The sequence below is a fragment of the Ursus americanus genome, chromosome 10 (assembly GCF_024610735.1).
Source record: "Ursus americanus isolate L20-20 chromosome 10, mUrsAme1.1.p, whole genome shotgun sequence".
Classification (NCBI taxonomy): domain Eukaryota; kingdom Metazoa; phylum Chordata; class Mammalia; order Carnivora; family Ursidae; genus Ursus; species Ursus americanus.
In genome coordinates, this window is record NC_142136.1 from 32,321,420 (window position 1) to 32,345,196 (window position 23,777).

At 40.7% G+C, this 23,777-nt stretch overlaps 1 protein-coding gene across 10 annotated transcripts in view; it reads left to right on the forward strand.

Moving 5' to 3' along the window:
• The window catches only part of KLF12 (KLF transcription factor 12), a 420,803-nt gene extending 398,085 nt beyond the window's left edge, over window positions 1-22,718 (forward strand). For all 10 annotated transcript variants that reach the window (XM_087865095.1, XM_087865097.1, XM_045811080.2 and 7 more), the window contains one exon: window positions 13,030-22,718. In XM_087865095.1, the coding sequence (XP_087721221.1) occupies window positions 13,030-13,211 (182 nt within the window). In that variant the 3' untranslated portion in view covers window positions 13,212-22,718. The remainder of the gene's footprint in view (window positions 1-13,029) is intronic.
• The last annotated feature ends 1,059 nt before the right edge of the window (window positions 22,719-23,777 follow it).

Genomic DNA, 23,777 nt, shown 5'->3' on the forward strand with positions numbered 1-23,777 from the left:
TTCGAATGACTCTGGGAATATTTTATATTCCAACATATCATACTCTCTAAAAACCTATGAGGATCATTTAACCAGTGTTGTCTAATATTCATTTTCATTCACATGAAAACTGTATGCCTAAATTTTAAAAATTAGTAACTGTAAAGCAATCACATTTCTCATCTCTCTGGCTTTATCAAAAGTAAGTCGTATCTGAATTTTACATGTCAAAGAAGTTAACTCATATGAATGCTTAAAAATTATTAACCAACTGTAATTTAAGCCTCTAAAACGTGTCCTTCTCTACCATTTACAAATGAAGGAAATGATGTATTATTTAGGTCTTCCCTTGAGGAATGATGCCTTTATAATTAATATCAGATAATGATGATGCATTTGGAATACACACGTGTGCACGCACGCACACACATTCACACACACACATCTGTCCTAAATGCCTGCAGATTCCATGCCTTTTCACTTTTTTACTTGCCTCATCACTTTTCATTGCTATTCCTACATTTCTTGCTTCTAATTTGACATCTTGTTTAACTGGGTGAGATTCTGAAATGGTTTGATGGTATTCCTACAAATTCATGAGCTCTGTGACAGCTGTGCATATTAGTGGCCTTTCTTCACAGGTCTTGTAGTTGCTCGATCAGGTGGTGGGGTGCTGCTCATACTTCCACATCTGTCTTCATTAATTAAATAACTCACTCGTATAAAGCTCTGTGTCGGGCCCGCTGTCTAGATTTGTTGTTAGATAAAGCACAGGGCTTAGCGATGCCAAGATCATTAATCGCTTAAGAGCAAACCAACATTTTTCAGGTAAAAATCCTCTCCCAACAAGTTGTTGGTAAGTCTTGGCCAAACCACTCCTAAGTGTGAGCATATTGGTACTTGCTGAGAAATAGAAAACTGTAATAGAAATAGAACTGGATTGAAGTCAGCAGACAAGAGTTTGAATCTGTCCTTGGCCCCTAACTGGTCGGCAAACTTAGACAAGCTACCTCACTCTGTGAAGCTCAGGTTTTCTGTTTCATTTTTATCTTGAACATAAACATAGCACACTGTTGTATAATTACCGCAGGGGCTATGGGTTTTATATCCCCAGTAAATACAGTGACTCAGACATCGGAGGAACTCAGTGTTCAGTTGAAGTTGTGTATGTATGAATATTGGTGCAGGTATATGTTGTTATTATAACCAACAGGTTCAAGGCCAAAAAAGTATACATCGTTTAGTATACACTCAGCACAAGCAGCTGTAATCATGGCATCTCTGTACTTCAGACCCTACTAATTTAAAATTTTTGTAATTCAGAAAAAGTTGAGTGAAAGCTAACTGTTGTTGTAGTAAGTCCTCTTTATCATCATTTTGGCAAAATGATGATGTAAATAATCTTATAAGGAATATATTTAAAATACTTAGTAAAACATAGTTTTCCATTTGAAAACACTCATGTGTAGACACATTTAATAAGACACATACTTGCTGAGCATTTTCCCTGTCTAAGGCATTAGATTTTTTCTTGAAGGGGGCAGATAGAGGCAAAGCCCCTTTCTTCAACGAACAGGTCCAGAAGTGTAGTAGATAGGATTCATATGAATAGTCATAACAAAGGCCAAGTGTGCAAAGCCCTGTAATAAAGATAGAAGCAAAAGGACGTACCAACACAGTGGGAGCTGTCTATTATGGCCAGGGAATTTGGGGACACCTTCCTATTCTGGGCGTAAGGCCCTTCTCATCTGACTCCTGTTCATCTGTTAAACCTTTGCTGACCCTATCCCAATTTCCCTCTTTCCTCAGCCATACAAATGAACGACTCTCCAAAAGTGCTCAACTCTGTGGAGCTCATTCACACATCTTCCCCCCTGACCTGCAATGGCCCGCCTAGGGGCTTCCTTTCTTCCTGCTCTTTTAGAAACTGTTAATTATTCAAAACTGTTTCAGTGTCCCCCTGGTCTGTCAGGGTGTCTGGCTACCCTCCTTCCCCAGGCAGCTAGAGTCCTCCATGACCCCAGAGCACTTGGGCATTTTCGTGTCCCAGCACAAGGGGAGCTGTGTAGGAAACACTGCCACAGGAGAAACAACAGGGCTCGCCATCTGATTGGACATGAGGGTAGGGAAGAGGAAGGCTTTGAAGACGTTGGTACGTGTGGTTTAGAAGTAAGAAATGCTGTGAACAGACGTGGAGACCACAGATGGGGGGAAGCTGACGTTTCCTAAGAACCTGCCAGATCCCCGGCACAGCGCTCAGCTCTCCTAGTGCTTGACATATTTTAATCCCATCTGTAAATTGCCTGAAAGGTTAAAGCACTTACCCACTTTCATGTAGTGAACAAGCAGAGGAGCTGGGATTCAGACTCCCGTCTCTCCAGAACCTGTCCCGTTGTCACTACACCCGGTCTCAGACAAGTTTGCTAAGAACTTGCCAGCCTGCTGGCCACTCGAGCCGCGCTCCTCTGCATGGCTAGCCAGCACCCCCTACCTGTTTAGTGACGGTCGTTCAAGTACTTTTGAAGCAATAAGATAACAAGTGACTTTAAATGGTCTATTTTTAAAGCTTTTCATTAATGTGAACTGGTCTTTCTTCTGAGTCTATTAAAATTTTACTTTGTTAGAAAGCCAGTGAGAAGACAAGGACCAGAAGCATTAATAATTAAATAGGCAGCTCTTGAGCGCTCGTTCAGTGTGAGGCTCTCTGCATAGTAATGGGTCTGTCGTGACCATGCAGACAGCAAGGAGCTCTACCTGCAGTGGGGGAGACAGCCGTGGCCACAATATCCACCATGCGCAGCGTGGCAGGAAAGCCACGAGGGAACGCGATACAAGTTGCGGTGAAAGCCCAGAAGGGCTGATGGGTCCTGCCTGCAGGTGGCTGACATCACGTACCCCCACGAACAAGCATCGAAGTACCCTTTCTTAAAAAGGAACTTGAATCGTCTGGATGAAAAACAAAGTGCTGTGAAAGTGTTGCGCTTGTTTTCATTTATGGAGGAGTTACTTAGCCTGTCCGAGAGAGTTACTATGTAGAGACATGTGGAACCTAGATTTACAGTTATCTGATTGCAGGTACCAGTGCTGTATATATTTTATTTGACTTGGTTTTAAAAGTGTTAACCTTATTTTGGCGTGCCTGGGTGGCTCAGTTGGTTAAGCATCTGTCTCTTGATTTTGGCTCAGGTCACGATCTCAGGGTTGTGAGATCGAGCCCAGCGCTGGGCTCCGCCCTGAGCATGGACCCTGCTTAAGATTCTCTCTCTCTCCCTCTCCCTCTGCCCCTCCCCCACCACACCTGTGCACGGGTTCTCTCTCTCTCTCTAAAACAAAACAAAACACAGACACAAAAAAAACCCTGTTACCTTATTTAATTTGTTTTAAAAATGAATTCATCTTTTTCATATTTTTAGAAAAGTAATGGCTTTTAAAACAGCCTTACCAATTATTACCTCAGTTAAATAAATAAATTACTAAATGAGTTTTGCTTCTTAATTCTTTTGGTGTTAGCACACAAATCATTAATGACAGTGGAAATTTAAAAACACCATCTTATGACCATGTTCTGTGTTTTCCTTTTTTTACTTTTGGGTTTATTTTATCAGTATACCACTCAAAATGGTATTGTAAGCAGGAGTGGGGTAATAATATCCCCAGCCGATGTACTTTCTTGTGTTCTATCAGAGAATGACTAGAAGTTATCCTGTCCTGAATGGCAAAATTAACTACTACTAATATGAAATTTGTGGGTTTAATGAAATCATTAAAGATAATGAGGAGCTGTATCTTTGCATAAAACATAACCACCCCTAAAGAATATATTTAAAATGTTTATTTATTGTGCTTAAGATTATTCAATAAAAATCTTCATAACTAAGAATAAAAAGAATTATAAAGTATATTGTTTTAAAATGAAAATAATTAATGCTCATTTGAGCAGCAAAATAGAAGACCTAATCACATGTCATGTCACTAATTTTAAAGTTTTAAAATGAGATATTTGTTTGCAGACCAGACCTTTAAATAGCACTAGTTTTAAATAAAACCTCCCAAATTTATTTTCCTTTTCAAAAATACATATTCTAATTCATAGAATAGAAAAGATGGTAGAATGGATAGAATGCTAGCAATAGACTCTCTCTGCCTCACAAAATAGATTACTATTTTTTTAAAGATTTTATCTATTTATGTCAGAGAGAGAAAGGGCACACAAGCAGGGGGAGGGGCAGAGGGAGAGGGAGAATCTCAAGCAGACTCTGCATGGAGCACGGAGCCCAATTCAGGGCTCGATTTCACAACCTTGAGATCATGACCTGAGCCAAAACCGAGAGTTGGACGCTTAACTGACTGAGCCACCCAGGAGCCCCTCTTTTCTTTAAGTAAGCTCGACACCCAGTGTGGGGCTCGAACCCACAGCCCCAAGATCAAGAATCGCACACTCCACTGTCTGAGCCAGGCAGTTGCCCCTAGATTACTCTTAACTTGACTGTTGTATGTTATATTTTTAAAAGAATGTGAGGTATTTGAATTTAAGTAGTGTCATTCATTTAACCAAAAAACATTTATTAGCACCTAGCTGTGTAGGCCCTGGGGATATAGCGATGAAGAAAGTTCAAAGCCGTCCTCAGTACAGAACTGCTGAGTGGGGCGGGCAGACAGGAAAACCAGCAATCACAGTAGGGTGTGATGCGAGTTTCATATGGGTGTGTCCAGGGTGTCAAGGAGTGACATGATCAGATTGTCTTTGGGAAAGTTTACCTCCAATGTGGTGCAGACGGTATTGGAGGGGGTAGCACACAAAACAGGAAAACAGAACCATTTGAAGTTGGTATTGGTGGAAAGTGGCAAGAACCTAAGGAAAGGCCGCGTACCACCGGGGGGAGAAACTGGAGAGGAAGCTGGACAGAGGCAGCACTGGCAGGTGTGATAATCAGGTTGGGGCAAGCAGAGAATAACAGTGAAGAGTCCAGGAAATGCCCCCAACTGGTGAAGTTCATGACTTAATACCCGAGGAGGTGGGATTGCCTTTTTTTCCAGTTAGCAAAACAGAAGGAGAAACTTGTCTTATTCAGGTGGTAGATGCTAAGTACAGTTTTGGTCATGCTGAGATGGCTGTTAGACCACCGCTTCTGTGGTAGATCTCCCTGTAACACTTAGGAGAGCGACTGAGGTATCCATTCTTAGGAATCTTTTCCTTACAAGTTGTGGTGGAAGCCATGGGAGCCAAGGAGAACATAGGCAGTGAGAAGAAGTCAAAGTCAAAATCCTGGTAAACATTTATGTGACAGGTAAAGGAAGAACGCTCTGCAAAAGAAACGAACGAAAATACAACCAGAACATAGGAAAATAAATATTGTCACTACATGGAAATAGAAACTCAGAAGAGCCAAATAACATATTACCCTTAGACCATGAACTTTTTGCTTTCAGTAAAGTATGTTTTTATTATAGGATATTTTAGTTCATTTATACTTGATTTCTATATGAAAAGGATTGGTTTCCCCGTGTTAACACATTGTCTGTCCTGTAAGTACTAATTCACATTTTCAGCCTGCTTAACCAGCTCCGGCCAGATAGCCTGGTTTATTAGAGCAGTGACTTAGAGTGTCGGGAGGCAATACAGAGGAGAGGTTCCAACTGAGAGCTCTGGTGTCCGACTCCCAGGGTTCAAATCCCACCTCTACCGTAAAGTTCTTAGCACGGAAAGTGCTATATGCTTTGGCACATATGGTTTTTATCAAAGATAGCCATTATGGAATTGCATGGGGAAGAAAGAACAAATCCACTTGGTCTCATTTACACATCATGAAGAAGACAGTTAATCTAGCCCAGACAATTCAGTGGGGCGGAGACTAACATATGGATTATGTGTTTGATTGACTGGACAAGATCAAATGGATCCAACAGATGATTGAATACTACATTGTTCTCTTTAGCCTATAAAGTAGTTTTATACTTAAAATGTTAGGAAAATCAAGATCAAGATTGGCATCCAATTACCAGAAATCCCTTAATTTAGTTTTTTTTTTAAATAGCAAACAGGATCTATGCTTAACTTTATGTCTTAGAAAAAAAACAGAAAAATCTTGAATTTCATAACTATAAAATTAAATACTCTTTTATTAAGCACCTATCATTTCTCAGTTACAGGCCGTGTGGACTTCTTAGTTTCACAAGTATAGGAATAGTGTGTCCATTTTACAGATGGGGAGACGGTGCTTCAGAAAGCTGAATGCTCGAGCCTGAGATCTAATAGCAGGTCGGTGACCGAGCCAGCATTTGACCAGGCTTTCTGCCTGATTTCAAAGCCTCTGCTATTTTATGTCGCCTTAACACCACCAAGAGAGAAGGCAGCCCCGGTCTACCCTGAGGACAAGTCAGGGGCTGTGTAATCTCAGCTCTAGGTTTCTGTTTCCTCGTTTTAAAAGTACCTAATTTCCTCCCAGATCTGAAATAGTGTGAACTTTTATGAACTAATGTAACAGAAACCAGAAGACAAGATAGGAATCTTGATTCTGGTCCACCCCCCCCCCATATGCAAATACCATTCCTCAAGTGAAACAGATTGTCACAGCAAATATGTTGAGCCTTGAGTGTAATGAAGCTCATTTGTCAGCGTCTGGGGCCCCGTAACTTTATAAAAGTTAAACAGGGACGCATTTCAGAAATGCACTTCTGAACCGAAAAAAAAAAAAATGCCTTTGCTTCCTGTTGCAAAAGGTGTTCCTTTTCAGTTGCTTGAGAAAATATTAGAGAGAAGCTGATGTGAGAACATGGCTGTTTTGTTTGACCCAGACTTTTTCAAACGGCACATTCCTCTTCTGCGTATTGCTCACACGTCATTTTAATATGAAAGGGCACCTGTCTTTTGTCTCGGTACACATTCACCTTTCAGCATTTCAGATGGCAAGATGGGAGGTACCTGAAAAAGTTATTTTTGTTTCGTGGGTTTTGGGACTCCATTCAATACTGGTGTTTTCTTTAGACTTTATTATGCTTCTGCTGGGTAAATGTCATGGAAATGCATTTAGTGACTCTTAATCCTTTTCTTTAACCAAGATTGAAAGAGACAGGGGTTCTCATAATAAATCAGTTTGTTGACTGTTGCAAGAGAAAAAAAAAACCCTGACTTGAGTTTTCAGTTTCTCAGGACACTTAGACTTCTGTTTAAATCATGCCCGCAAATACCCACGCACGCACGCACGCACACACACACATGCACGCACAGCACAGAAGCAATTATGCATAAAAAATTATACTTAACCTGAACCCCGAAAGTGGAGTTAAAAAGAATGTTCTAGAACAAAACTTTACAAACCTCCTCGTTTGTTCCTTTTTTGCTCTCTCTCTCTCTTTCATCTTTATAGGACTGTTCCACTTTAAAAAATAGAAGCTCTTGCCATTAGTTTTGGTTAACATTTTCCTTTCTCAGAGGTTCTCATAGTGTAGTCCAGGTTTTTTAAAGAACAGAGGAGGACAGATTGTGCTCAAAAATGGCCAGATTCTTTTTTTTTTAAACACAAAGTGTGGAAATGGCTTGGATTTGTCATGGGACATGGAGAACTGCACGCTTCAAAACTGAAGACCTACAAGTTAGTAAGCTGCTCCCCAAGGTATGGCGTGGAATTAAAGTACCAATTAAATACCCAGATCGTGTCCTTCGGTTTTTCTTAGACACTAGCAACTTAATGTCTCAAGTTAGCCAAGAAACATCACCTGCTAAGACTTATTGGTGAAGACATGTACAATACCATTTTCTATCATTTCATTATTTCATGGGATTAGTAGAAGAAACAAAAATCAAAGATGATCCGATGGTGAAGTCAAAACTTCCTGTTATTTTGAAAAATATTAACTACGCTTTCAGAGATTTTGCCACAAGGGATTCTAAGTGTACCTGTGAATTAGACAAAAGGAAGGAAGAAGGTGGGCATGCTGTTTTTATTTTCAGCTTATTTCTAGGGAAAACAGGTTTGAGTAACACATTTGCAGAAATCTAATTCAGATGCGTTGAAGGACAGCTCACAATTCCTGAAGAAATTATTGGAAATCGTGTTTTCTGTCACCATCATCATGCCAGTGCCAGGAGCTGTGTGCAGTGGAAGCACAGACCCTGGGAGACGCCTGACCTTCCATCACCCAAGCCAACTCTTTCCATAGGAACATTGTCTTGGAGAACACACTTCCCATTCTGTACCTCCCACACTGACTTCTTAACATTAAATTTAGTTTTTTTTATTTTCTAGGAAGATTTTAAAGGAAAGAAGACAGGGTGGAAGAAAGACTCTGTCTCTTCGTCATATCCTTTCAGGGCTCATTTACGCATACTACAATATCTCTTACAAACGCATTTATCATTTTAGTAAGTTTTTACTCACATCAGGAAGTTTCTGTTACCCTGATTTGTTTATAAGATTGTAGCCTTTAAATTGCTTTAAAGCACAAGCATAAAATACAAAGTATAGTTTAATACAATGCAGCGGCCACTAAAATTGGTCTTATCTCCACTTCTAGAACTTGACTAGTCCAAAAAGCACATTTATTGATTTTTTTTTTTTTAATAAAATGCTAGGCAGTGGGCAGGTATAATCAAAACCTAGGTCTCTTGAGCCAAGGGCAGAAGTCAGCTTTGTGCCTGGTCAGGGTGGCCATCTCCCCCCTACCTCCGATAGCTCAGCCCCTAATTTTGAAGAGAGATTTGAAGATAATCATTTTCTTTTTTCCTCTTTTTTTAAGTGTGGGGAGAGAATACCCAAACTCTAGTTTTATTAATGAGGCAATGGGGCAAGGAATATTACGCTTAAGTTTTCATGGATATTAAAAGGAAAGTACACCTTTTTATAAGAAATTTTCAAGGAAAATTCACTTATCACTTAGACAACTAAGTATTCTCTTTCCTGACATCCTTTCTCACTCCCCGCTCCCTAGTGGAAAAGGTTTGCATTCTTCATTATATGCCTTCATTCGTCGCCTAGCCCCTTAATAACTTACAAGTTTATTTATCATTTCCACTGGTTTTATTGAAGAGCAGTTCGTGTCTGCCTCTGGTATTTTTGAGACCTATTCCTTTGTCTCTCTTTTTCTAATCGAGATATAACCGACATAGAACCTTAAATCAGTTTCAGGTGTACAACATGATTCAATATTTGTATAGGTTGTGAAATGATCCCTACAGGAAGTGTAGGTAACATCTGTCAGCACAGATACAGATGATTTTTTGTGTGTGATGAGAACTTGTCATTAAGATCTACTCTCTTAGCAACTTTCAAATAAATAATACAATGTTACTAACTATAGTCACCCTGCTGTTCCATTATATCCCCATCATGACTTCGTTTTTCTGTGCCTTTCGACCCACTTCACCCATTTCACGTGACCTTGTCTTTCCTGATTGCCTCTTGCCCTGGATTCCACCTCACAGAATACTTCTCTGTTTTGCACTACGTTTTCCTGCTCCACCTCTCGGTTCACAGAAATCCTTACTATCAGTTACTGCCTCCCCTGTGCCCTAGCGCCTGAAATATCCATGTTAGAAACGATGCCCTACAGCTAAGCTACTTTCTGATCCTTCCCTTCCTGTGCCTTCCTTCCCAGACTCAGTAGAATAGTAGTAACTCGTCATGGTCCCCCGTGACCTTGTAACACGTCTGTATTAAAAGGGCTTGGAGAGAAGCCTCCATCACTGTGTAGAATCATTGTTCTTTTGGTTACCGGAGAATAGTAAACTTAATTGTCTGAGCGATAAGTGAATTTTCCTTGAAAATTTCTTATAAAAAGGTATACTTTCTTTTGAATATCCATAAAAACATAAACATAACATTCCTTGCCTGTACTGCCTCATTAATAAAAGTATATAGAGACATTCCTGACCCTACCCTATCCTGGCCTCACTCTCATAGGAAAGACCTTCTTCATCTATTAATGAGCAGGGAAGGTCCTGAAGATGTTTTTAAAACTCAGATCAGATTGAGTGAGTCTTTTCAGAGAGTCACTCAATCCAGAACTCTCAATTTAAAGTATTTGACATGAAATATCATGTGTGTTTATTACTGAGTGGGCTGGTAGAATTTTAGTTGGGCTCTTAAGTGGAGAATAAGTGGTTATTCTATAGCCAAAATATTCCCTCACCCACCCGTCCCAGATGAACAATATGCATTATGTACCCTAATTCAATAGTTAACGTAACCAGGAAGCCTGCAAAAGGCTCAGGTGACCCCTTAGAGCAGGGGTCAGTAAACTTTCCGTAAAGGCCCAGATATCTCTGTAAACTCCTAGGCATCGCAGGCCAGACGCTCTCTGTTGTGGGGCTCAATTCTGCCATCCCTGGATGACAGCCTTAAACAATATGGAGACTCGTGTTCCAACAAAAACTTATTTATGGACGCTAAAATTTGATTTTCAGGTAATTTTCACATGCCATCGAATAGTCCTCTTGATTTTTTTTCAACCACATACCAAGTGTAAAAACCACTCTAAGCTCAAAGGTTGCACAAAAAACAGGCCACAGGCTGGATTTTGCCTAGAAGAGCCACTCTCTGCTACAGATTCTCAATGGAAAAGACATAAATGCCATTATTAAACAGCCAAAATGGAAGAAAAAGACTATTAAAATTGTGAGGAAAAAATTAGAGAATATTAAGTGCCTACTCTGGGTGTACAAAGAAATCCAGAGAGCACCTGAGACAATAAACTGTCCCCATCGTGGGCCGTTCGAACCTCTACGATCCTCCTGAGATGAGACTAGAGGCTCTTGTCCCCTCCTTGCCTCTACTTGCTTTCCAGGCTCATCCCAGCTATGGGTCCCCTTCCTCTCACTCTGTCCAGAATGGCAAAGGGAGTCATACACATATGACACTCCCACCTCCATCCTTCAACTAAGAAAACCCACTATTCTTTCCTTCCTAGGCCTTACGCTCTCGGTAGCTGGTTCCAGAGTGACACCAGAGAGGGCTAGGAAGTGCCTGTTGGTGACAAAGAGTCCACCAGCTGAGCTCAGTGCCCCAAAGATGGATGTGTTTTTGAAGTCGTGATTTATATCAAGCTCAGCTTGTTCGAACCCATGCTCGTGATGTGAATGTCACAAACATACGGAGGACGTGTAAATAAAAGCAGGTTAACCGTTGCCATTGAGGTACTATGTAGGAGACACTCAATCTTTTTAAGTTAGGGGTTTTGCTGATTTTTGTGTTTTTAAATTTCTGTTTGACTTGGGTCAGTAGACACCTGCAAATGAAGATTCTTGTCTCTGTAGGACATCTAGAATGAGTCAGAGGTTGAGGTTTTGGGTTAATCCACTCAGTAGGCTTCTACTTGAAAGGAGCCCTTTCAGAGTAACCTGGAGCTTTCTCTGGCCCACAGTTAGTGCATCAATATTTCTAGATTTAACTGGTCTGTACTATTCACTCCCTTCTGAAAGGGTCACTTGATCCTGAAAAGACCCATATAGATAGCATTTATTTCAGAGTTGAATGAAAATTGTTGGGTCCACTTCAGGCTAGTTCTCCTTTGTAGACATCATTTATATTCTCACTTATAGGGCTTAGTGGTTCCGTGTGTGTGTGTGTGTGTGTGTGTGCGCGTGCATGTGGTGGCAGTTTTACTGATTGATACAAGCTTTTGTTTGATACTTATTCTAGGACCCAAGGACCCTGAAATGGTAGAGGCATAGTCCTTGACCTCCACATATTCAGAAATGGGTAGAGGAGAAAGGCATCGGAATAAAATCTTTATGATATATTGGATAGATGATATAATAGAAGGAAGAAGTGAATGATTTGGGAGTACCTGAGAAAGTAGAACCAACTTTGAGGATATGATGAAGTTTACATGGGAAAAGAATTATACATTCCACTGCAGCGTAGTGAAAAGCACTGGATTTGGAGCCAAATACATCTTTTTTTTTTTTTCTAACATTGGGCAAGTTACTTTACTAGATTGAGCCTCAGTTTTCTCATCTGTAAAGTGGGGTTAACAGTACTCACCCTACAACTCTATGCATAGGAACCTGCAAAAAGCTCCCTTCCCCATTTAGGCCCTTTTCACCAAAGACTGTGTGGCCAGGACGCCTGTTGTTGACTATTGGATGGAAGAAACAGAAGGAGAGATCACTTTTTGTGGGGTTGCATGGGGACAGGGCATCCATTCTGAATGAGAGCCAGGGGGAAAAAAAAAAAAACGCACCTGGGTCAACCATTGTCTCTCTCCCCCTGGGAGTTCATTTGGACAATGGATAGTGTATCTTTTCCCAGCAAAGCCTTTGCATATTTTACTGTCCTTACAAGTTGACTGAAGGACCCGGTCAAATTACGTACTTCTTCAGATGGCTTTTCACCATGAGTTTCAACACTAAAACCAACTTGATGATTCCTCAGGGCTCACCCTAATTAAATCACTGAAAAGAGTATTTAAACTTTACACTCTTAGGCTATCTAGGATTCTTCAACAATAGACAAGCAAAAAGTAGATGTTTATGAATGACGTGTACTTCATACCTAATTTTTGGAGAGTGGTGGAATGCTTTACCTTTCGATGAGATTTTGTGCATATTCCCGATGACTGATAAATGGACGTTTTGTCCTAAAATAGCCTTAAACCATCTAAGCGATGCACATCTGGAGAGGAGTATTGAAACTAAACATAACTAGTGACCCTTTATAATTCTTTGTGAGTCGCAGCATTAGAGCCAGATCAGCCTAGGGAGAGAGCTAAAATGCCTTTTTACTCGAGCGCTTGTGATTACATCCAGTAGCGATCAGTCTGTGCCTTTTGATGTTCTGACCGAAAAGTAATGTCCCCGTCATCGAGGAGGCAAGTGTTGACTAACCTGCCAGATGAGATGTCACAACAGGAGAGACGAGATGGAACATCCCCCTCCCCCGCACCCCCGACCCGACTGACCCCCAGCCCGCTGGCGGGATGGTAAGGTTTCCCCACCAAGGATGACCACATGGAAAACCCGCTGAGAGCAACAGTTTCCCCACACATAGTGCTGGCTTGGTTATTATGGGAAAGTGACGGAGCACCAAAAGCGTGTGTCCCTTTTTCTTCCAGGAGAGAAACCCTACAAGTGTACCTGGGAAGGCTGCACCTGGAAGTTCGCTCGCTCGGACGAACTGACAAGGCATTACCGCAAACACACGGGAGTGAAGCCATTCAAGTGCGCGGACTGTGATCGCAGCTTTTCCCGGTCGGATCACTTGGCACTGCACCGCCGGAGGCACATGCTGGTGTGAGGAATGCTCCCCGTCCAGCTGGGCGTAAGAGCTGGGTCTCTTAGCGGCACCCCATTCAGCAGGGCTGAATCCCCTCCACAGTGTTAACACAAAGGGCATCACCATCCCACGATGTCTGAAACCAGAGCAGGAAAAAGAAGGAACTCTTCTCCCTTTGGTCTGAAGGTAACCCCCATCACGACTCCACGAGAAACGTCTTCACGCTGGCCTGGGAGATCCGTGACACAAACGCTGAAGAGACAGGCATTGTTTCCCGTGCCGTGTGCTCTGCCGTGTCAAGATGTTTGTAGCTTGTACGTTTTCTGAGCTGTCAGACATTTTGTTATTGATCCCTTAAAGGTCATCTGCCGCCAGCTGATGGCTAGAGCAGGACCTGTCCAGTTGGGATTCTTCTCCCATCATCCCACCCCTCCCCCTCTTTTTACTGAAATTTTAGTTACTGTCTCAGTAAGATAGAACACACATCCAATCTGTTACCAGCGAGCAGCATGAAAGTAGAGAAGAAGCAGCCTGTTGGAGAGTTCCATGACCTGAAAAGAAAGGGGCACTCAGGCGGCCCTTGGCAATAGTGTGACGGCATTCTAGATAGCGCCACCCGCCACTTGTCATTCTGCCATGCCCTGAAGAAAAACCGACATTGAATCTTTCATTTGTTTGTCGTTGATTGTTTCTGTTCTGTTTGATTCTGTTCTGTTCATCTGTTCGAGCAGAGGGGCAGCGACATTTCAGGTGGAGCGTAGTCCCGGTGTCTGCCCTGGCGTGGACCGGCACAGAGGTGTTCTGTAGTTGAATAGGAAGAGCCTGTCTAAAAAAACTACTGCCCCACTTCAAACCGCAGTGTTCTGTCACCTAGGCATCATCTCTTCCTGCCCCTAGTATTTGATTACAAGGAATCAGGGGGAAAAAAAAAACCAACAACTTTCTTAGACACACTGGCACCAAGGTAAGAGGTGGGGCTGCCCAGGCAAAGTCAGTGAACATGAAAAATCAGACAAAGCAGAGATGGAATAATGCGCCTCTTGAGGAGAAAAGCAATAATGAATAAAAGGACTTTCCTACAATAACTTCACTGAGGACTCACGTTACCAATTTTCATACTTACTAAAGGGATTGTAAAAAACACCCCAGCATTTTCGAGGTCTTGGTTACATTGACAGCACTGAGGTAATCTTTCTGCTGTTTGTTGTCCTGCTTGGTTGAGTACCACAATTAAAGATTATGCTCCCCTTTTCTTGTTTGAAAACAGTTATTTGGTGACCAGAAAGGCCAAGGAGGCATAGCAGGGAATTAACCCTTGGGTTAATGGGTCAGTTCTCCTTGGAACCAAGTCAGTGGAAAGGGAGTGCTCCCGGAGGAAAGCCTAACATGGTGCTAGTTTCCTCACTTGGAGAGCCAAGGCTAAGTGACTCTCCATTAGGTTCTCCTATACAGATTTCCTTTTCTAAACTGTATCAGACCCCAGGGGTTCTGCGTTGGCATGGACAGGCATGTTGAACCCACTCATCCTGTGCTGAGGGTGAGGGGAGATGACAGTCCCGTCAACCCCTTAAAATTATGAGCCTTGCTACTAGCGAAGTATACGGTAAACAAAGCAATACATCACCAACTAGCATTCTTTCAGAAAAACTATCATATTTTTTCTCCACTAAAAGCTGTTTTTTTTTTCAGCTTTATGTGGCTAAGGGGCTTGGTGACGTTTTTTGTTGTTGTTGTTGTTGTTAAGATTTTTTATAGCTTAGATATAAAAGGTTGCCAGCATAGACCTTTGCAATATATTTTAATTAAAACACTTGATTTGGGGAATTGCACAAATTAACCTCACAATATTCCTAGCTCATTTTGAACATTCTGAAATAGTTTCCGGTGGGTCAACTGTCCTTTTTAGGATCATCTTCTAAGTCAGACAATCTTATTCTGACGAAGCAAGGAGCGATAAACATTGAAACAAGGACAATTTGTGTTGGATGGTATTAGCAGGGACTGTTTTAAATGTTCAAGCAACAGCTAATGATGTTCAGGTCAAATTCTATCTTCAAAACTATGTGCTCTGCATTTTCTGCCAGGTCTGAAAAACTCATCAGGCAATTTCCCTCAAACAAGGGCTTTGATTCTATTGATAAATTAACTTCTTTTGCTACACAATCTACTACCCACCAGGCACTATTTTTTTGTGGGGTTTTTTGTTTTGGTTTGGTTTTTGGTTTTTTACCAACTGGAAAGTTTTGTATCTGTACTGTATACAATTCCTACTTCTCATGGCCTGTGACCATTTGGGGTAGAAAAGGGTCTCTTGCTGCACGCCAGCATTGGTTCCTGGTCAGTGGCAAAGAACACGGGGAGCGGGCAGCACAGCCGTGCAGCCCTCCCTGCTGGTCCTGGAACCGGGTTGGCAGTCAGTAGGTGAATCGCCCAGGGGCAGTGTAGACTTGATTCCATTCTGCCTGCCCTCATAAGATGGGCCGATCTCTTCTCTGCACAGAGATGTCTTGAGAGAGTTACAGGTAGAAATGGTTTTTAGAATTCATAGAACTGACAGGCAGTGGGAGCTTCCTGAGTGACAGCTTGATTTAAATTTAGCACAGAACTAAATGGGCTGCTCCTCTCTGATCACACAGGAAAGGTTCAGGGAAGTGAGCTTTTTCTCCTCACCCTCTGAAAGTGGAAACCAGACTGAGATGGTAAGTCAACCGCTAAAACCTGTCAGCGTTACGCCGCCCCCCGCCCCGTGACATGCTCGATACTTCTAAAGAGAAATCTAAGCACAAACAGTGAGTGAGTTGCTGATCTCACCCCAGGACTGAAACTTACCCGAGGCTTGTCCTGGAACCTAGCAAATTCTCCCTGGTGAGTTTTCTACTGGTGTGTCCCCACGGAAAGGAAAGCGGTTGCGGAGAGAAGGAATTAGGATTTTAGGTAGGAATATCTTCAGGCACGGAGAAGCCGCCTCCATTTCATCTGTGTGCATGCTAGCCTCTCTTAAAAAGCACAGTAGTGGATGACGAACACGCGAAAAGGCGCAGAATCCGCAGGACTTGTCCGTCCCCCAACTAGAAGCACTCTGGTTTTGACTCGGGAGCTGTTGAGCTGGCAGTCGGGCGCGCGTGCGTGTCTGAGATCTGCCCCGCGGACGGCCGCGGTGGCTGCAGAAGCGCCGGTAGGCCTGACGATCTCTGTGCGCGGTAGAGACGGAGTTCACGCGAGTGAGCGTTCTTTGAACAGTTACCAGTCACTCTGAGGTTGTGTAAGATTCCCTCCCCATATTCCGATCTTAAGTTGTGCGGAAGCAGACTCACGCTTCCCCATCCACCTCCAGCCCCGACGTGTCAGTTACGTGTGGACTCTGAGAAGCCTGCTTGAACACTTGTCTTAAGTTCTATTAAGACGTTTAGACTAAAATTCCTCATGGCTTTCCCATAAAGAATATGCTACTGCCTGGCATCACTTCGACAAAACACTATAGGACATTTATTTTCAAGAGCAGTGGAATAACAGTAACACAAACTGCATTTTTAAGAAGAGCACTTTTTATTCGCTTGAAAGGTTAAGGGGAAAATAGGAAGAGGAGTGTGAGGGGGAAAGAACTTACAAGATGCTGCAGTGTTTACAAATGCCAGTTCTAGGTGATGAGAAAGGCCATTCTCCTTGTGGTTGAAATTTGGAATAGCTTACACAAAGATTGTGTTCCTTTTTATACAACTTTTTTTAACTTCAAATTTTGCCATTTGTGTTTTAAACGTAAATATAATTCTGCACTTTGAAATCAGTTCATCAGAACGACAACATGTATATGGATAAAGATGCAGTATTCCTTATTCTGTACTTTATTTATTATACTTACCAAAGCTGCAATTGAATAAATCCGGTGAGGTGAGGCCTTCAGATCTACTAATACGCCTTTGTTATGTTGTTATGACTGCTTAGAAATGTAGCCATGATGTTGTTATAAAGGTGTCTTCACCGTAGAGCGAGGACTGACAGAATTTAAGCAGTGTTAAGAATGCCAGCACCCACGAGACGCTGAGTTTTAGTCTTCATGTGAGGGACTGAACGTGGGAGAACTCTCACGGATCATATTAGGCCCGGGAAGCCTTAATACTCATAGTCCATAGTCCAGTCTCCGATTTTGCTCTGTACTCAATGCCTGTAAATTGAGGAGGTAAATGTATTCTCTAACGTCATTGACCAAATCTCTTCCTCCAGTTTTTTCCTAGGGAATGCATCTCATTAAAAAAGTCTTTCGATTTGATTTGGTTTCGTTTAGCAAAGGGGTTTGGTAAGTCATGTCTTCCATATACATTTCTACTCATCCCCACACTGCCTTCCACTTACCTGTACAGGCCCCCCCAGCACATTCACGCCTGCCCATGCAGCAGCTAGTAAATATCAACAAAGAACTTTTTTAAAAGAATGAATTTGTAATAATCCATGCTGTCTAGAAATGTAAGTTATTTACCTTATTAGGGAATCAGCTTATGATGCTATATATGACTTTGCCTGCATTTTATAGTTAAGAAGTGTACATAAAAATTTTAAAAATGCTATATTTTCACAGTTTCATTATAGAGTAACGTCTGTTTAGCAACCCATGTCCATTGGTATTTTACATGTGCTGAATACTGTGCAGTTGCAATAGGAATTCAGATTTTCATAAGAAAATGAAATAGGAGGATACTGCATCTTTAAAAAAAATAGAGTGAAAATATTTTGCTGTATTCGTAAACATATGTGATAGTGGAAAAGTATTTTCAAACTCGCAAATTTTACAGAGGTTGTAAATAGTTTGATGAAGTATGTTGGGGGAAAAAAGAGCTTCTAGTTTTCATCACAATAAAAAAAAAGAAACTTGTTCAGATATGCCTTGTATATCTTACAATTAGCAATATTGCCATGGGAACTCTGTTCTGCTTTGGCAGAGCCCATTCCTTGTGCTCTGACAAAATGGAGTGGCCACTCGTCTCAATTTAGCCAGGATGGTTTAAAACACAGTGAAGTCATTTTAAGTTGTAAACAACTGATTCCAAATTCAAAATGTCTTTGCCTGGAAAGGGGGAAATAGCTGCATAGGATTTTACTTGTGCTAAAGAGAAACATCTAGCAGTCCTTCTCTTTTCTCAATTATCTTCCTCCTCGATGAACTAGTTCTTAACGGAACAAAAAAACAAAACAACAGTAAGGTGTTTATTCTTGTTTAATTCCAGAGGGAATGAAGAGTTTTAAGAGTAGCTACATGTTGATAAGATGAAGTACTATGGTTATGGCCACATGTTAAATGAATCTGTACTGGCAATAGGAATAAGCTAATGCCCATTTTCAGAAATGAATTAAAAGCTGAAAGTGCCTGTCAATAGACATTATGACCAATGAGATATTCCTATACTTTTACACAGCAATAATTCTTCATTAGACTGGGTTTTTCCTCCACGTTTGGGAAACACACACTCACACACAGAGTGAGAGAAAGAATAAATATATGCACATAGTACATTGAATATGTTCACATAGCCACAAAAATTCTTTTGTGATTTTTAAATATGCCTAATCTTGTTTATGTTAGTATTTCTTAATTTAATCTTATTTACGGAACGTAAGAATGCAAATCTGAACATTAAGGTTCTCTTCAACATACACTGTGGCATATGGCAATTATAATTTTAAGATAAAAACTTCACGGATTTGCCCCAAACTTGCAAAACACTGTGCGTGGCTCAAAAAGTTTTGCTCAGTTAACAAAAGCCCAATTTTTTTAGAGCAAAACACTAGAAAGATTTGTTTGTTCTACTTTGTTTTGTCCACTAAGATCAAATGCACAAATTCATCTTTACATTTCTTCATTTCTTTTTTCCCTAATATTTTCTGTTACCATACAAGAACCATTTTGAAATAAATATCCACACAGCCATTTCTCCCCTAAAAGCCTACTGAAGACTGCTGACACTTAGTAAGCCTAGCTTTAACCGAGGTTTGCAGTTGGTCCTGGAAATGACCAGACTTACATTCAGAACTTCCCTACTTTTTCCTCTAATTATTTTACTGCTAGAAGTGGAGTCATGAATAGAAATACACAATGAGATTATACAAATAGACAAGAGCCCTGGAAATTGTCCAGTCTTAACCATCTCAGAGCACAAATCCACCCAAACGAGCTATTGAGGCTATCAGTAAAATTATACTCCTTCAGAGCCAAACATTTGGTAAGAGCAATTTTAAAAAGTGTAACTGTGATTAAACACTCAGGCTTTAGACAGTGAAGACGACCACGATGGACAGCAATCTACATATTTCTCCAGAACCAGACCGCAGGCCTAGGAAACCATCTACTGTTTCCTTCTCTGAGTTTCAGAAAGAATGAAAGGGAGAAGGAAATGTGCCAGGATAAGGTGTAAGAGAACCAATGAAGTGTCAAAGGAAAGCAGCTGGGTCCTTTCATCTCACCGCAGTCAAGTCTTCTGACTGCGCTGTTTTCCGCAAGGTGTCCGAAAGTGCTAAATGGGAAGGTCTAAAATTCAGCAAACCATGAAAACAACAGCTATTCTTTCTTAAGTCCTTACTCTATACCAAGCATTCTACTAGGCCACTTTTGGACACATTAACGCATAAACAGGTTTACATTTTATGGCTGGGAAACAGGCCCAGAGAGTTGGCTGAGTTGTCTGCTAACACAAAAGGGAACAGCAGAGTGGGAAGGTAAAGCTACGCTTGTCTGGCTCTGAAGCCTGTATTCTACCTGCACTACATTGCACGTGTCTTCCCAGCAGCCAAGTTGTCCTGTCTCTAACTGAAGTTGTTTTATGGCTGGGCAGTCCTATTTTCCAAGCACAAGACAGCACATGGTAGGACAGTGGTAGCTAAGATTTGAAATCGGTCTTTTCCTGGAAAGTCATGCATGAAGGATCATTATAAACAAACAGTAACAACCAGTATCCCTGAACTTGTCACTTTCCTCCTAAATGTTTGGCCCGGAGAACCCAGAATCATTAAAACTCTCCCCTACTGGGTGGCATTTTAGCCAGAGGGGGTTTTCTCCATTCTATGTATTTCTTTGTAAGCATAGTAAAAACCTTTCCACCGGTAGACCTTCTAGAATCTGCTCAAATTGCATTTGAAGTTTTCACCTCCCTCAAACGAGTCGTTATTAACAGAGCCCACTCTTGGCGGCTGTTTCTGGGGTGGCGATCACAAACGTTCAGATTCTGAGCAAGGAGGGAGAACGGACAATGCCTTTTCCGATTTCTCGCCTGACAGTACCACCTTGGAATGTTTTAAATAGTCTTATGAATACTTTGTTTATAGTATTGTTGTTAGTTTAATTGAATTTTCTGTAAGAAGCTGTCCAACATCAGAGGAGTCAACCCCCACCCCTTTTCTGTGTAGAACAAGGTCCCTGACAATATTGACCAACGGAAATACTAAGGGGCTTAGAAAACATTAAGAGAATGTCATTTCTCATGGTGTTTCTTTTTTCTGAAAATGAATCTCCTGAATTATGATCTTTCTCCCTGTTCCTTGGCCGAGGGAAGAGATAAAACCTGTATAAACAAATTCCCTTCCGTGCTGAGAGCAAGTGTTCCGTGCTCACAAGCCACTGCGGGAAGCGGCTCTCTTCCCCCGTTAACTGGGTTTCACAAGCACCAGTTTCTCAACAACCAAACCACAATTTGAAGTGAGTTGAAAAGAGATGAATAGTGGCAATAGTCACATCAGGACTTTTTTTTTTCCTTCTGGGTTTCATCTCTAGAACCCGTAAATGTTTTGAGACAACAGAGTCTGCCCTTTGTGCAAAGCAAGAACCAGTAACTGTGTGAATACTACCTTGCTTTTTCCAAAGCAGCCCTACCAAGACTTTCACAGAGATTCATTTTTGGTGAGAAATGAGGGTTCTAGAGGACGGTAGGATTTGGGTCAAATTCTAGTCAAAGTGCTCAAGTAATCCAAAAGTAAGACATTTTAGGGACACACCAACATCTTCCCTTTGCTAATTTCATGCTCCAAAGCTACAGCATAAAACATTGTAGAAAAATGCTTTTGCCCTACTTGTGTTTCTAGTTTTCCCGTTGCAGGATTTTGTAATTACATCCAGACTGCAGTATACACTTTGTCCCTCAAACTTCATTACGTTGGATGGGTACCGTTGAACTGGGGCACTGGTGCCTATATTCAAGGCTCTTTCCTATCAACTTGTCTGTCCGCAATTTGTCGTGTTTAAAAATCCATTAAAAAAAAAAAATCACCATCCCCCTTCCCTCCCCAGAATGGTGGCTGTATTGTTTCGTCCATGTCTATGTGGGACACATTGCATCACACGGCAAACCAACTCTCTGTGGATGTGAGATAACTACTTACAAAACCAGCTTGAAAACATCGTCTTATGTATTATGTCATCCTGCATCAGAATGCAATTATGTGTATCATAACATACTCATTTTAAAAAAAGAGAAACCAGCAAATTCGTGTTTGTCCATTGAAGAATGTACTCAGAACTTTCTGTGTTGTGAAACGATGAGAACAGACCACCTTTAAGATACCCACCTGCCACTTAAAATGACTTAGTTATAATTAGTAGTAGTCTAGACGCTGCTCTTGGCGTGTGGGGGTCAGTTCAAATGTCACGTTCTTCTGAATAAATCTCTCGTATTTGAAAAAAAAAATTATGGGAATAAAGAAAAATATCATCTTCGGCCAAATCAAGCAGGCATCTTTTTTCCTTTTCCTTGACACTTCGCTCATTATACATGATGACTGGATCACAAGATCCATCTGTGGAAAAATACAAAAACGTCCTTTAGTTTACAAAACAGTTATTCTAGGCTCGAAAGCCCCTGAAGAGCAAATTGAATAGGTGTGCTGCGTCTGATTCACTTAACAGATGTCATTTCACAGAAGACTCTTGGGTCTCTGACCCCAGAGAGTTAGAATGCCCATGGGAGGTCCTATGCATTAAAGGACAAAACCCCCCCAATGATGCTGGCAAGCAAAGGTGTTCATTTCTTAGGTCTTCATTTGGTTTTCTGTTCAGAGTTTTAATTGCAAATGAATTTATTTCTCCAGCTTATCTAAAGATCTAATTTCCCACTAGTTTCCTCGGCATTTATATACTCTGTAGTGTTTAGGCAGCCCCTGTTATAAGTTTATTAATATTATGTAAGTGTTGTTCTTGTATTTATGTATAGTGTATGTATTGTAAATATACTCAGAGCTTTTTTCCTTTTACTGTAAAATGGTGATTTTTTTTTTTTTTTGCCCTATGATAATGTAAAGGGAGACCCTCCTAATGAGATTCTCTCAGAGGATGATTATTCCAGTCTATTCTCAGAGATTTAAATGAACAAGTGTTATCGTTTTTAATGGTGTCTCAGACATATTCTGTTGGTGCATTGCTTTTCTGTATTCAACTTTCCTATGAATTGAGCTGTGAACCGAAATAGAGTTTAAACCTTTAACTGTATGCATTTGTATAATTATCTGAATGAAGGCATGAAGGTTAAATAAAGCATTTTGTATGGAACAAAACTCCCTAATTATTACTAAGGCTGACTCAGACACTTTGGAAATCATGGTTATTAACCATTCTAATTAAACCTTTGTTATGAAAAGTTTTACCACTTGTGTATAGTGATTTGAAACACAGAACGAGATATACTGTATACTCAAAAATGAACAGGGTTTTTATTTCATAACAACTAGCACCTAAAGAAGGATTCCTAACTTAATATTTTACTGAATATAAAACTAAAAAGTGGTCCAGAAATATAAAGTGATATGAAAAAGTTACCTTTCAGAGCTGAAAATGGAATCTCTGTAATTGAATCAATTATTTTTTTCAGATGTTGTGTATCAGCTAGGTATAGAATGATCCATCTAGCACATGCCAAAGCTAGTTTGTTTCTGTATATTTTTAGGAAAACTGGATCATGAGGCTTTGAAAATAAGACCGTTAATGAGTAGAACATCTTTTGAATAATTGCTAAAATAAGCACTTGAAGCATCTGTTTAAGTACCTCCTGCATGGTGTCCTTCAACTGAAGATCTACTAGAAAAATCCATTCTACAATTGGGATGGTAGTAAATACTACTAACAATTATATAGAAAGGTGATAGATGATAGGTGATAATTAAAATAATAATAATAAAACAATAAAACTCCATAGATGCCAGGCAGTATTCTAAGCATTATATCTGCTTCTTTTAATTCATTATGAAAAATTCTGAGTTAGGTACCATTAGTATCCTAATATTTCCAGAAAAAAAGTGAGGCATTGAGTTTAGGTAAATTTCCCAATCAGTCTGGTTCCAGGATTGGTGTCCTTAGCCACTAAAGGGCAATGGGTTAAGGGGCTAGAAACAGGATGGAAGGTGAGGAACAGGGGCTGAGGTGGGAGAGAGAGTTAAGAGCATTGAATATCATAGAAATATTCAACAAATATCTTTGATTATATATGTACATGCAAATATTTAAAAACCCAACAAAATATTACCTTTCATCTCAGACTCTGCAAACCATAGTGTAATTTAATAACTCATGAAAATCAGAGACTGAAATCATTTGGGGCTCACTTTACTACTGACAGA